Genomic DNA, 14286 nt, shown 5'->3' with positions numbered 1-14286 from the left:
CAAACATAGTGAAAGTTAAAGAATATTTATAGATATAAAAATTGATATTTTTTAATATTTGAACCCTTTAAAAACTAGACAAAGAAATAATAATAATTCAAAATTCAATTGAAAGATAAGTAAAATCTAGACAAGACTCAATTAAAAATCAAAGTCTAAATTTTTTATGGAAGTCAAATACTCCCAATCAATTTGAGTTAAGGAACTCGGAATAGATTATTTGCTATTAGCCAATTCAAAAACAATGAAATAACAAAGTTTATTGTAACCTATCTATGTATTTGGCTTCAAAATATCACTTTTCTTTGTGCAAATTTAGGTATTACCGTGGATTGGAAAAAATAGATTTTTTTTTTTGTTGAAAAGGCCGAAAAAGATATATATTATAACCACAACAGACGCTTTAGCATAAGAAATGTCAAAACATAACAAAATAATTGGAAATCGTCAAAAACCACAAGAGCCAAAATGGCACAAAGTTTGGAAGAAAAACTACAAAATTGCATCTAGACAAAATAAAGGTTTCAACCTCCAAAATTGGTAGTCAAAATCGAAGGTAACATATGTCGATTTCAACCACCGGAAAGATTGAAGCTTCACCCTTTCAGTTAACGTTTGCAACCTTTCCTCCTTCGTTTGGAGAATTCGCTTATTACGCTATTTCCAAATTACCCAGACAACAAAAAGCCAAATAATATTGAGATAGCTGAGTCTTCTTCGAAAATCCTCGTAAACCGCCAAACTGATGAAGATGATTGACAAGTAAGCCATGTAAAGTTGTTGAATAACCCAGCCAATCAGTAATAAGCGACCACATACCACCAAAAAAGCACAATTAATAAACAAGTGATCTATGTTCTCATTGGCACACCACAATTTGTAACGCAACCTTAGTCATTATCTGTTAAAACACACCTTTGAACTAGCTTGTCCTTTGTAGAAACCCGATTAAAAAACAGATGTCAAACAAAAATCGAGTGGATAAAATTAAAATGATATCATGATTTTGTTGAATCGAAAAAGTTATTTTATGAAATTATTTTGACAAAATCATTTGTGACACCAAACAAACATTTTATTTTGTATTTAAAAAAAAAATTCACAAGTCCTAACTCAACTGACAATATGCCGAAATTGTTAGGCCGATACTATGACCTGAATTCAAACTCCAGTACTTCCACTTATATGTGAGTTTATAATGGCTTTGTCATTTCGTCAATCTACTAAAAAAGTCATTTTATTTTGTATGATGAATCATTTCCCTTTTCTTATTTTTGTGCAAAATCTACTCACAACTTTTTATCCATAAAATTGTTAAAGAAAAAGGTTCCAATATGATTAGCACATTTCACAATCCATTACAACATAATGACAACATCCAAACAGACCCTAACCTACATTTCCACATTTACCCTCACCAAAACCCCAAAATTCCAATCCAATCCTTTCCTTGAATCACACTCATCTTCATCCCCAAACCCCAACCCTAAACCACCATTAACGAATTCATCACAACAACAACATCATTAAACGCTTCGTTTCAAGAATTTCAATTCAACAACAAAAAAACACTGAAACGCTGCGTTTCGAGAATTTTTCAATTTCAACCTAAAAATGAGGTCTTCTTCTTCTACATCGGGTGAAATCAACATAGCTATGAGTGCTCAGAAACTTGATGTTGATAATCGAATTTCTCTTCGATTCTATTATCGAATCGCCGATAACATACTTCGACAGGTTCATAATTCATTCATATACTTTATTATATGTTTATTCAATTTGGGATTTTTGGAATTTTAGTTTTTTGAAGCTTTGTATTGAAATTTAGTTACTTGGGGTTGTAATTGGGATTCATTTGTTGATAAAAATCGATGCTTTTGTTAGTTTATTGTAGAGTGGAATGTGAGGGAGCATTGGGTTTTGTGAGAGTTAAGGTTTTGATTGATTTGAGACATTTTATGTAAGGAGAAAAATGGTTATGAATTGTCTGTGTAAACTAGCTTTAAACTGGCGTACAATAAGAATTGAGAATTTGGCGGTTATTTTTAAAAAACGGTTTCAATATATATGCTTACATGGCAAATACTATGGATTCTTATTGGGTGGCAATGTAAAGTTATTTTACACTGTCAATGCATATCCATTCAACCCTTATGTAAGTTCAGCAAATTTAATACACTGGTGTTCAATAAAAATCAAGTATGTGTAGTTATTTCTCAAAAGCGGTTATAAAGTAGGCTTGTTGGCAATTTGATGAGTTTTTTATTGGACATCAGTGTAAAACTAATTTACATCGACAGTGCGTCATCATTAAACTCAGTTTATTTTATGTTGCCTTTATTTGGTACTTTTTGGTTTTTAAAGGTTTGTATTGAAATTTAGGTAGTTGGGGTTGTAATTTAGGTTCCATTTGTCTATAAAAATCGATGTTTTGTTATAGGTGTTTATTGTAGAGTGGGGTTGAAGGAACCTTAGGTTTTGTTAGAGATAGGGTTTTATTTAGATTTTGATGGATTTGAGACATTTAAGTGCACTACATTTAATATCAGTTGGAGAATAACTGATCAAAATTTACTATATATAGTATTTAGTATTTTACCATTAGATAATACTGATATAATAAGCCATCAATTTAGTTCCTAAATCAACTCTCTCTAAAATATAGGCCTAACTCTATAAATATAATATGCAGTCCCTAAAGTATACAAAATTTGTCAATTTAGTCTCTAAAGTATACGAAAATCTGTCAATTTAGTTTCTGTGATCATAATATCATGGACTAAATGGACATATTTTATATACTTTGGGGACCATTTTGCGTATTTATATAATGTAGGGATTTTGTTGAAGAAACTGATAGTTTAGGGACTGAATTGATGGTTTGTTCTAGATAGTATTTTGTTGAGTATGACTCATATTCATGGATATGTGGGAATCTCTGGTGCAGTAAGTGGAGATGTAAGCGCAATGAGTGTAGTGGAAATGTACGCACAATTAGCTGAATTATAAGATCGATCATTTGTCTTATTGGGTGTCTTTATTTGTCTATTTACGTTAGAATTGGGTTTGTTGTTCTAACGTATTTAATGTCAGTTATACGATATATGACTTGCATGAATGTCCCTATCTAATTTCAGCTTTGCATATGCCAATGATCGAGATTTTAAATTGTTAGTGTTGTTGTGGACACAGTTATGTTTTAGTATTTGGTTTTGCAAATGATTGTGGACAATGTGATCGATGTTTGTCATAGCAGTCCACAATTTAAAACTACGAGGTTAATCAATGTATTCTTGATTTCAAGATGTTTTTCTACTGCTGAATTTAATTCATTTATTGTCCTGCTTTAAATTTTTCTTTTTATATTTGGAGACGTTTGCCTGGTCATGTTTACTTCTTCTGAAGATGAATTAACTGTTTAGTTGCTATGTCTGACCCTCGTTTCCATCAATTGATTTTTACCATTGCAGGCTGATATCTTTCGTGCAGAGAGGAATATTATTGACCTATATGTCATGCTTTTAAGATTTTCTAGGTAATGCAATGTTGCCTGTATATCACTATTTGACTTGGGGTGTGTTTAGGATTGACTTATTTGAGCTTATCTACTAGCATAAGCACGTACAAAACTCTTTTGTGAGAGCTTATGAAAACAACTTATGACATGTCCATAAGCTCTCCAAAGTAGCTCAGGAAAACGGCTTACATTTTTTTTAATCATGTTATAGAAATAGTTTATACATAAGTACTTATACAATAAGCGCTTATGCTATAAACATTTAATTAAGCTTCTTATCCAAGCAGAACCCTATAACGTATCTGGCTTTGGTTGGATTGTTTAAAAGAGATGGACTTTGTTGTATTTGTTTTTGTGTAATCACACTGCATTGAGTGTTCTGTGTTTTGTTTTAGTTTGGTATCTGAGACAATACCGCGTCACCGGGAGTATAGGTCATCTCCATCAACCAAGAAACAATCATTGAAAAAGGTTGACTTTCAACTCTTATCATTTAGTCAAAATTTTATTGTATAAAATCTTGGGTTCAACCTAATTTTTCATGCGTTTGCTGTAGAGATTGTTGATTTCTTTGAATGAGCTGGAGAAGTTGAAACCGTTAGTCCAGCAAAAGATCAACGAGCTTAACAGCAGAAATGCTCACCAACAAAATGGACGGGGAAATTTTCATTCAAATAATTCAGTGGATTTTTCTTCTGCGAAAAAGCAAACTTTGCCTGGTAATGGCCAAATAAAGGTAAACTATGCAGGAAATTTTCTTTCAAAGGTTGTAGCTCACCAGTAATCTTCTTTCTAGTAACTTTGCCTTATATATTTTAGCAGGCAGTAAGAGAAACTGCTAAGGAGTTTGTTTACCAAGGATCAAGTGGCCAACAGTTCACTTATGTTAGACCTGTGGAAGAGCAAGTGCGAAGACTGTAAGTTTTTCACTCATGTTTCATCTATAATTGGCCCCCTTTATGGTGATAGGTATTTCATGTATTATTGCAGTTTTTTTTTTCATCACGGGTATTAAGTTAAATCAAAGTATGTTTCATCTGTTCGGTTATTTTCTAATTTTGATTGAGAAAATGTCTGCATTTAAAAGTTGATAATGCTAGAGGGTCTTTTTTGTGCACATTACTGTGTTACTTTTAGAAACAAACTTTGACCTAGTCATGTGAACAAGGATTCAACTGTTAAAACATTTCATTCCTTTTCCAAGGTTATACCAGCCGGTTGAAGTGCAATATATCTTTATGTCCAATGGTAATGGTATAGACTACAGAGTAGTGGAACATAATAGCTGATACACTACAAAAGATGAGATTTCCTTTTGCTGAATTTGATGGTAAACTTTATGAAAAAGTCATGTCAACCAAAAAAATTATAGAAAGCATAAAAGATGAAAAAATTCAACCTCTGTAAAAAGATTAGTAACCACAAATCAAGAATTCAAGAATGTGATAAAAATGAGAAACTGGGAAAAAAAGAATCTTAAAGAACCCAACTAGCTGGAACCCAATAACAAAGTTCAGTGGTAGTTTGGATTTAAAAAAATGCTTGGGATATGCCTAATTTTACCATTTGTAGCACTGCGTCGAAATTGAAAAACTAGTCTGCCTTGGTCTTCTGGGGCATTTCACAAACTGTCTTGCATTTTTCTGATCAATATTGCTTGACTAATGGGCCCCTTCCATTTTTACTTACCTTTTGTAGATCTCTAACTCTGCCACCTCCAAAGCAAGAAACTCTGTCTAGACATTCTATCTTTGGTCCGAATGGGCTTAATGGGCAGTGGCGGCCACCTACTACTGGTACAGGGGTATGCTAGTGCATCTGTATATTTCCATTGTATTCTAATTTTCTATTCAAAGATCATCCTGACTTTTCTATATGGCTGTAGATCAGGTATCCAACTAACATAGATCTGTCTCCAGTTGAACTACCAAGGTAAGTTTGTAGTCCTTCATGTATCTGTGAACTGGTTTATTTATTGATTTGATGTATTAACTTAGTCCATCCTACTGGGTTTTCTCTGTGAACATACAGCCTACAACGTCCCTTGGAAGATGCATCTTCGAGTAATAAAGATAATAGCATTGAAGAACTCCATAAATTAGATTTAAATTCAATTCCTACTGATAGTGAAGACAGCCAGCCCCAGCGTGCTCAGGAATCTCCTTCTCTCATCTCTTTTGAAGAAACAGACACCTCTGCTCAAGTAGAACTTATCAGACAACCTTCTCCTCCACCCGTACTTGCTGAAGTGCATGATTTGGTTCCTGCAGTATCGCCTCACGTTAATGAGGCAGGATGCAAGACAGAGATTCCATCATCTGATAGTTGTGTTCGTGCCGAGTCTCCCCTGCAACTGCACATTGTGAGTCTATAACATTTTCTTGCTGTCTACGAAGTTTTATTATTCTAAGGTTAACAATCCTCAGAAGGCATAATGAAGTTCGTGTTTAGTGTTTACTTTTTTCAAATATACTTGCAATTTTTAGAAATATTGAATGTTGAATAAAGTTTGACATCATTCCATCTTTTTCTAATAATTTTTTCTACTTTCTATGCGCAGTCAACAGCTTTGATGGAGAATTTTATGAAACTTGCCAAGTCAAATACTAAGAAAAATTTGGAGACTTGTGGTGTCCTTGCTGGTTTGCTTGTAAGTGTTGTTCACATTTTTGTCTTTAAGTAAAGCAATATACAAAGGTAGAAAATTGATTGTTATTTTGTACAATGCACCTGATTTGCAGAAAAACAGAAAATTTTATATTACTGCTCTAATAATCCCCAAGCAGGAGTCAACATCAGATTCTGTAAGAACTCTTTCATTATAAAACTTTTAGTGAATATGTATTGTCTACTCTGTAAACATAGAACTGATTTTATCATTCTTCTTGAACAGTGTCAGACTACACATGAAGAGGAAATATTTGAAGTGCAGGATAAAAGATCACTTTTCCCCCTTGGGTGGATCCATGTGAGTTTTCAAATTTTGTGCTTGGAGGAACTTAGTCATTATGAAATTTGTTCCTTGCTATTTCATAACTTTGAAAAAATTTATATGAAAAATGATTTGATGTCGAATAAATTTTCTCATTTTGTGACTTTAGTTTTGCTTATTGTAAATATAGCGCTTATCTAAATTCCTTATTTTTACTTATCTTACGTTGTTGTGAACACTAACACTGAAATATATTATTCTTAATTGCCAGACACATCCTACTCAATCTTGTTTCATGTCATCAATTGATCTGCACACCCATTACTCATATCAGGTTAGTACATTAAGTTTACATTTTTGTTCTTGCGTAGTATCTGGAGATGGATTTATGTTTTTTAAGGAATGTTGAAAGAGAGGCCTCAAGAACTACCAATGATGGCAATGTTGTGTTACTTGAAGATTTATTTTTTTTGTCTATTTTATGAATTTAAATTATTGCAATATGTTATATATAATTCATATAGAACATTATCCTTTTATTACTCTACCTTGGGTTTGTAATCAAACTCGTACTGTCTGACATATTGCTATTTTTGGTAGCATTCATTCCTCCATTGTTTCTACCAAAGATGGTTCTATTCTCTCATATTTCTTACGCAAATGTTTATATTTTTAGATTATGCTGCCAGAGTCTGTTGCAATAGTCATGGCGCCAACGGATAGGTCAAGGTAAGAGATCATATTTTTTTATGCATGGGTAATAATTGATAACAAGGAAAACATCTCCATAAAAGAATAAGTTGGTGGGAGATCGACTTTTAAAATTTATCATGAGTTTGCTCTATACACATGTGATCCCTTAATGAATGAGTGAAAATCCAGTTTAGTTCCAGATATAAAAAATGTAATTCAATTTAGTTTCTTAGGAAAAAGAAGTCCCCAAATAGTCCCTCAAAATCACTTACCCAAAATACATTATTCACTAACTAAAATTTTAACACCCAGAATAGTCTCTAACAGTGGGGTTAATATGTCTGGATTTTGTATTTCTGAGAGATTATTTGTGTACTTTTTTTTTAAATGACTTAATTAGGTGCCACATTTTTTCTTAAGGATTAGAATGAGGATTAACTCTAAATAAGTTTATGAACCTCAACAAAAGGCATAATATAACTTGGAAGAGAGCGAGATGCCTTTTAAGAAATGATGTATAACATTACCACACATAGAAATCTTAGCATAACTCTTAAGTCTAAGTTAGTTCTTATTATTCCTCCACCTACATCAGCATATTCACTACCCTTAGCTGGAAATGGACCCCCTACAGTCAGCAGTCACTAGTTAAGATTTAGGTTGTTGATAAAGATCATACGGTTGAGACCCATTACTGAACTTATGATGGGAGCCGTCCGAGTAGTATGACTTGGACTTGCTTACTACAGTGATAATTGGGATTTCTGATTGCAGGCAATCCTGGTCCATGCTTGCCCCACAAAAATAGAAATAGGAAAAGTCTCTCATTTACATACTAAGAAGTAACTGACTTTCGGATATTCTTTCATAATAAATTCAATATTTTTTATCGTCTCTCTCGAGATTAAATTTACGTTCATTGCTATCTTTGTGAAATTTTCCCTATCTACTTTGAAATTACATTTGTGAATTTACATGAACAGAAACCATGGCATTTTCCGGCTGACAACCCCTGGTGGAATGTCTGTTATTAAACAATGTGATCAACGCGGCTTCCATCCACATAATCAACCTCCAGATGGTGGTCCTATTTACAACACATGTACAGATGTTTACATGAACCCAGATTTAAAATTTGAAGTCATTGATCTTCGGTGATCATAAAAGTTTTGTTTACATACCCTTTCATTGTGTGTATATATATATATAAACCATGATTTCTATTTTCTTCTATATATAGTTTTGAATTTTTCCATTAAATCAGCTGTGTCCATAAATCATGTTTGGCTGTGTTTGTAAATGTAAATAAATCTTTGCTTGTTGGAATGGCTCTTCTTTCTTTGGATCACAACTTATTTTGACTAAATAATCTAGAATGAATTGGATTCAAAGTTTGATCATTTACTTTTAAATTTCTTTTATAGTTTGACTTTTCATCATTGTTCTTTGCTTTCAACTATTCTATCTTATTAACCTATTAATCTTTACCATTTTTTTACAATGTGGATTATTCCAATTTTCTCTCTAGGATTTGTTATGTCTAATTTTATATTGTCTTGTGTTATGACTCGTTCAACAAAACATTTTCAACTATCTGACACTATTTTTTTCATTAGTTTTTTAAAAATGTGAGAAACACATTTTCTTTTATTTGTTAAAATATATAGTTTCCTCTAAATTTATATGCGATCTACATAGTTTTGTGCAATTATTTACAAATTAGTGATATCTATTGAAAGTTTAACTAAATAAAGTGTTTAGAAAAGTGTGATAAAATATATGTTGCTATTGTTAAAATATGTGAGAAATACTTTTTACTACACATTACACCCAATCATTTACTGTATGTATAATGATAAAGATAACCATATTTCTTTTCGAAACAAAGTTGTTATATTATTGCTCCAAGTGTCTCTCCCAATATAGACAGTTTTTCTTATGATAGGCAATACTTAAATCAAAGGTGGGAGACAATGTCATCAAGCAGTTGTCAATCTCTTCTCTTACATGCTAGGCTTTTGTTGTCCTTGACAAAGCATTGAAAATGAAACACTTACCTAAATTTCGTTCAAGTACCAACAAAATCTAATCCTAACTAGTCATCATAATTACATAGAAATTGGTAAATAGTGAATCAACTTTGGTAGCTGCAATAGTATCTATTTTGGAGATTTCAAATTTCTGTCACTCAAAATTATCCATGGAATTGATGATAAAAACCAATTCACATTGATAACTAAGGATTCCCCGCATTCGAGATATCAATGATCTTTCGATTAAAATCAGACGGTTCAAAAAAATTTAATGTGAATTATAACTCTTAAAAGTCGAACTAATCTAAACAATCTTAATTGAACATTCACCAATATTCTAAAAGCATGGATGCGGCGGCGAATCCGAATTCCACAAACAAGGCATCTTTAGAGGGCAAAACCACCTATATAATTGAGTTATTCGATCTGAGTGTCTATCTGAAACTTGGTGATATATTTTCATTTATTTAGGGTCCACTAAAGCAACCACAGCCATGTCTCCATACTATATATCAATCATGTAACAAAGATAGGTAATGGGTCTCACTCAAAAGTTCATGACATATTTCAAATATATAGGTTATGTTTTTGGTTACACTTTTTATTGCAACAAAACAACTTTTTATGGTAATGCCAATTGTGGATTAAGATAGATGGCACTGTGGGATCCTTCAAAAATTGATGGGTAGGGTCTCATGTTGTGGCAAGAATTGAGCATCTCAAATATGAAGTTAAGGACTTTTTTGTCATCAAGGTTTTGAGTTTATTCATTTTTCCATGTTGGGAAATTGCTCACATGGCAAGCTGACAAAAATGGGTTATGTGTATTGGCTAAAAGAAGGAACAATAGTTATCTATTGAGAATTTTGGGTCCATCCTTAAATGTGACCCCTACATCCCATGCTCTGAAAGTTATACACATCAGGGCCTAAATCCAAATTGTCTAGGGTTTTCTTCTCACAAATATTAAATTATCTTATACAAAATATCATAACCTCAATTACGAACTATGAAGCATATACACATGTTAATATTGTAACTTTAATTAGGAACTATGAAACATATGTACAGAAACATATTATACACGACACAAACACGTAAACACCGATAAATTGAGAATCAAGATTTACATATTCATCATCGTATCAAAATCTTGTTAAGTATTATTACAATTTTAACATGAGTCAAGTTAAAAGATAGTATAAGAGTCGCCATTATATAATTTGAGCACTTTGTTTCTGTGCAATAAAATAAAACAAAACAAGATGCCAAACTATTGAACTATCTCTTTCACCTCCCCCATTCATCTACTATCAAAATGCTAAAAAAAGAATCTAATCAATTTAAGGCCTTTTAAACCTTAGATGATCGTCATCGTAAACAATATTTAAATTTTGTGTATGTCCCTTTTCATGTTTGGCCAAATGCAAGTGTCAACTTGTTAGAATCGTGTCTTAACTGTGTTGGACAACGACACATGTCAGACACTCGGTCATACCTTCAACATGGAGTGTCGATGTCAGATTGATTAAGAAGACTTCAATATTTTCATGTTAATGCAGCGTGTCAATTAAACTTATTCTTTAAGCATTCATTGAGCTCATTTTGTTTTAACATCCAAGTACAATCCAATGTGTGACAAACATTTGCAGAATACTTGAAGATCATACACACACACATACTTTAACATGGTATTCAGTATATTAATATAGCTAAAAAATTCGTATCTAAAGAAGATTAGTATGCTTAATCAAATATAACATTTTTTCAACACTTAGTGCTTGTTGAATATGACACATTTGGCTGGTAGGTAGGAAGTTATTTTCATTGCAACAGTTTCACAATAATAATTATAATAAGGGTCTTGTTAACCAGTGTCTCTGGGGCACTAGTTAAGGAACTAAAAATAGAAAGAAAAGTCAAGTTTTATATTAAAAAGAACACTTTTTTAACTTTCAAAAAGTAGAATACACAATTTTCAAGACAAAATTTCCTCTTATAATTCTTTAATCAGTGCCCGGGGGCATTGGTTAACATTTACCTTATAATAATTATAAGATCCAGGTTGATGAAACTTTGTTTCTTTCTTGAGTCCATGTTTCAAGAAATCAAGCAGATTTTTCTTTACTTTCAAAAGATAATTAAAATACTTGTTGCATTAAAAATTAAAATGATGAAATGAGAAATAAGAAGGAAAAAAAAACTAACTAAGTAGGGCTATTCAGTGAGTTGTTGCCTTTTTTGTTAATTATTTATCTATTTTATTTTTTGACTTAAATACACTTTTCACCCTTATATTTCAAAAAGTTGCGATTTTAGCCCCTTTTAAAAAAAATGGATATTTTGACGCCCTAATTTTGGTCCTCTTTTGATTAGCTGATTTTGATGGAGATTAGCTGATTTTGATGATGTAAACTGGCATAGAGATAGAAGTATGCTGATAAGTGGAGTCCAAACTAGCATGGTGTAACTTTTGGCCCCCCTAAAGAAGGATCCACTTATCAATAGTTTGGACTCCACTTATCAGCATCTTTCTATTCTCATGCCAGTTTACACCATCAGAGACTGAGAAATTGGCATAAAATCAGCTAATCAAAAGAGGGCCAAAAGTTTGGGGTCAAAATATCCATTTTTTTAAAGAGGGCCAAAATCGCAACTTTTTAAAACATATGGGGTGAAAAGTGCATTTAAGCCGTTATTTTTTATTCAGAGAGTCTCTTAATCAATATGCTATTAAATGAGGTGAATTAGACTTTTCAACTAATTTTTTAAAAGTAGATAAAAATAAATAAAATCATCCATATGATCATATTCTTGTTGACTTGTCAGGTTCTCTCGCAAAAATAAGTTATCGACAAAATTGATAGATACTTCACACTATAATCAAAATGGTTAGAAAAAAAATATTTTTGTTATACAATATAGTAAAAAATCAAAGCTAATTTTCATTATGAAACTAAATTAGTTTCGAAATTAGTATTTGATGAATGATCAAGGTAGTCTTGAAATAAGTATATGCAAGCCCTTTTCCATCCACTTGATTAGTTTTTTTATTGTTTAAATGATAATTAAATAAGACAAATGTACTCTCACCTTATCAATATATAATTATAATATGATAGAGGAAAAGAACAAAGGGCTTAATCAGTGGTTAGGATATGATAATCTTAAAATTCTATATCTTATAGAGCAAGTCTTGTAGGCTACCTATTTTTTTTATAGACAATCTCCACACATTATTCCTTGAATTCAGCATAATTAGATTGTGGTTGCAGTCACTAATTTCCTCTAATCAAGAACCACCTTTACTCACTTTATTTACACTTTTTTTTTACCAATTCAAAATTTGCACATAAATAACATTTTCTCTTTGAAAAATCACACATTCTTTTGTTTTCCTCTTTTGTTTCTACTCTCAACCAATAATACTCAAAACACTATCTTGTTTCTTTTTAAAGAAAAAACAACTTTAAATCTTCTTGAAACTTGAATAAATATTCATACATGTTCTTTCTATTTCCTTTGCCAAAATAACTTCATATTTTCAACCAAAAGCCTTTACCTTAGAATTTTTTCCTTGCTTTCATCATATCATGTTCTTGAATCTTGAAAATCAAGTTTGAATTTTGATTCTTTGTTTGTAACTATGTGCTCAGAAACAAGTACTCCGCCGCGTCTCTCTTTCTCTCATAATCTATCTGAGTTTCAACTTCAAAAAGATGTTACTTGCATAGAAACATTATTGTTAGACTCAAATTCTGATTTTGAGTTCAACACAAGTAACATTCTTGAGTTTGAATCATCTTCAGCTGATGAACTTTTCTCTAATGGTAAGATCCTTCCAAAACACACCCCTTTTGTGAAATCTAATCATACAAAATTTCCTCCGCGTCCATCGGCTTCAAATGTTGACAAAATGAAGAAAGAAAGTAATCCAAGGTGGATCTTGGCTCAGTCCGGAACAGAAACCGTTCGAGAGCTTTTAAATGTGAGTACTAATAATGAGAAAAAACATCATTCCAAGTCTTTTTGGGGATTTAGTAGAAGCAAAAGTCTCAATTGTGATACAAAGAAGAATTTGAGTTTTTCTTTACCTCCTTTGTATAGAAGTAACTCAACTGGTTCGGCGAAAAAAATGAGTTCAAACAAGCAAACATCATCAGCAACAACAAAATCATCATCATGGTCTAACATAAATTTGTATCCTATGCAAAAATCTAATTCAGGTAAGAGTTATGGAGGATCTTATGGAAATGGTCATTGGATTAGTCCTGTTCTAAATGTACCAACTCCTTGTGTTTCAAAGGGAAGTGCAAATTTCTTTAGGTTTGGTTCGTTTTTAAGTATTGGAAAGGTTAAGAAGAATAAGAAGTGATTTTGTTCATATGTATCACAATCATATCATAACATATTATAATGTAATAGTTTCATCTTTCTTGTTATCATATTTATTTTTTTGTTCTGAACAATGAAGTTAATTAGATTGGTTTGTTTTGATTATTTCATGTATTCATCTTGGCTTGTTATTATGTCATAGAGGTTAGTTAGCATAGTAATAGGCTCAGTTTGGATAAACAATTTAACTAAGTGTTAATAGCATAATCTCTGTTACACCAACACTTCTGATTGAATGTGTGTTCCACTGTCCGACGCTGACACGATACGACACTTGTGATTGCATTAAATTATGTAATTTTCTTAAAATTTTTATTGATGTTGACGTGTCAGTATTGTGTCTGATGTCCGTGTTTGTCCTGCATAGAGCATAATTGCTTACCATATAAGTATTTATGTAAAAACTATTTCTAATAACCAAAAGATAAAAACTATGTAAAAACTGTTTTCATATAAGCTATAAGTTATTTCCAAAAGCTATCTTGGAGAACTTATGAAAGCAAACTAAAATCAAGTTATGGATATTGGTCATAAGCTTTTTCCATAAACTTTCACAAATAGTTTCACAAGTGTTTAGGCTAGTAAATAAGCTTAAATAAGTCAATTCAAATAGATTATTGGTTGATGAAGTTAATTAAGCAGCTATATTAATAAAATGATTAAAAAGAAATGGTTTATAGAGCTTCTGAATGCCATGGTCTTAGGAGACATCAAAA

At 31.8% G+C, this 14286-nt stretch overlaps 2 protein-coding genes across 3 annotated transcripts; both read left to right on the top strand.

Annotated features, from left to right (window-relative positions):
- Nucleotides 1-1385: 1385 nt before the first annotated feature.
- On the top strand, nucleotides 1386-8508 carry LOC11423551 (AMSH-like ubiquitin thioesterase 1). Of its 2 annotated transcripts, none has more exons than XM_024786678.2 (14): nucleotides 1386-1737; nucleotides 3471-3535; nucleotides 3913-3988; nucleotides 4074-4253; nucleotides 4337-4434; nucleotides 5216-5321; nucleotides 5403-5449; nucleotides 5549-5879; nucleotides 6078-6167; nucleotides 6259-6321; nucleotides 6411-6485; nucleotides 6721-6783; nucleotides 7126-7178; nucleotides 8126-8508. In XM_024786678.2, exons 1-14 carry the CDS (start codon nucleotides 1615-1617, stop codon nucleotides 8298-8300), a joined length of 1545 nt encoding a protein of 514 aa, XP_024642446.1. In that variant the 5' UTR covers nucleotides 1386-1614; the 3' UTR covers nucleotides 8301-8508. The 2 variants fall into 2 exon arrangements, with proteins under 2 accessions (XP_024642446.1, XP_003620442.1); XM_003620394.4 differs by having other exon boundaries at nucleotides 1388-1737; nucleotides 4340-4434.
- A 3923-nt stretch (nucleotides 8509-12431) lies between these two features.
- Nucleotides 12432-13675, top strand: LOC11427433 (uncharacterized). The gene has a single exon (XM_003620393.4). It carries the CDS (start codon nucleotides 12822-12824, stop codon nucleotides 13548-13550), a length of 729 nt encoding a protein of 242 aa, XP_003620441.1. The 5' UTR covers nucleotides 12432-12821; the 3' UTR covers nucleotides 13551-13675.
- The last annotated feature ends 611 nt before the right edge of the window (nucleotides 13676-14286 follow it).

This window comes from Medicago truncatula, chromosome 6, assembly GCF_003473485.1.
Source record: "Medicago truncatula cultivar Jemalong A17 chromosome 6, MtrunA17r5.0-ANR, whole genome shotgun sequence".
Lineage (NCBI taxonomy): Eukaryota > Viridiplantae > Streptophyta > Magnoliopsida > Fabales > Fabaceae > Medicago > Medicago truncatula.
Note: the sequence above shows the minus strand (reverse complement) of the source record. Positions and strands in the feature narration are given on the sequence as shown.

Coding starts and splice junctions, on each gene's coding strand:
- LOC11427433 (XM_003620393.4), top strand. CDS start 12,822: ATGTGCTCAGAAACAAGTACTCCGCCGCGTCTCTCTTTCTCTCATAAT.
- LOC11423551 (XM_024786678.2), top strand. CDS start 1,615: ATGAGGTCTTCTTCTTCTACATCGGGTGAAATCAACATAGCTATGAGT. Junction 3,989..4,073: donor AGAAACAATCATTGAAAAAG/GTTGACTTTCAA, acceptor CGTTTGCTGTAG/AGATTGTTGATTTCTTTGAA. Junction 7,179..8,125: donor GCGCCAACGGATAGGTCAAG/GTAAGAGATCAT, acceptor TTACATGAACAG/AAACCATGGCATTTTCCGGC.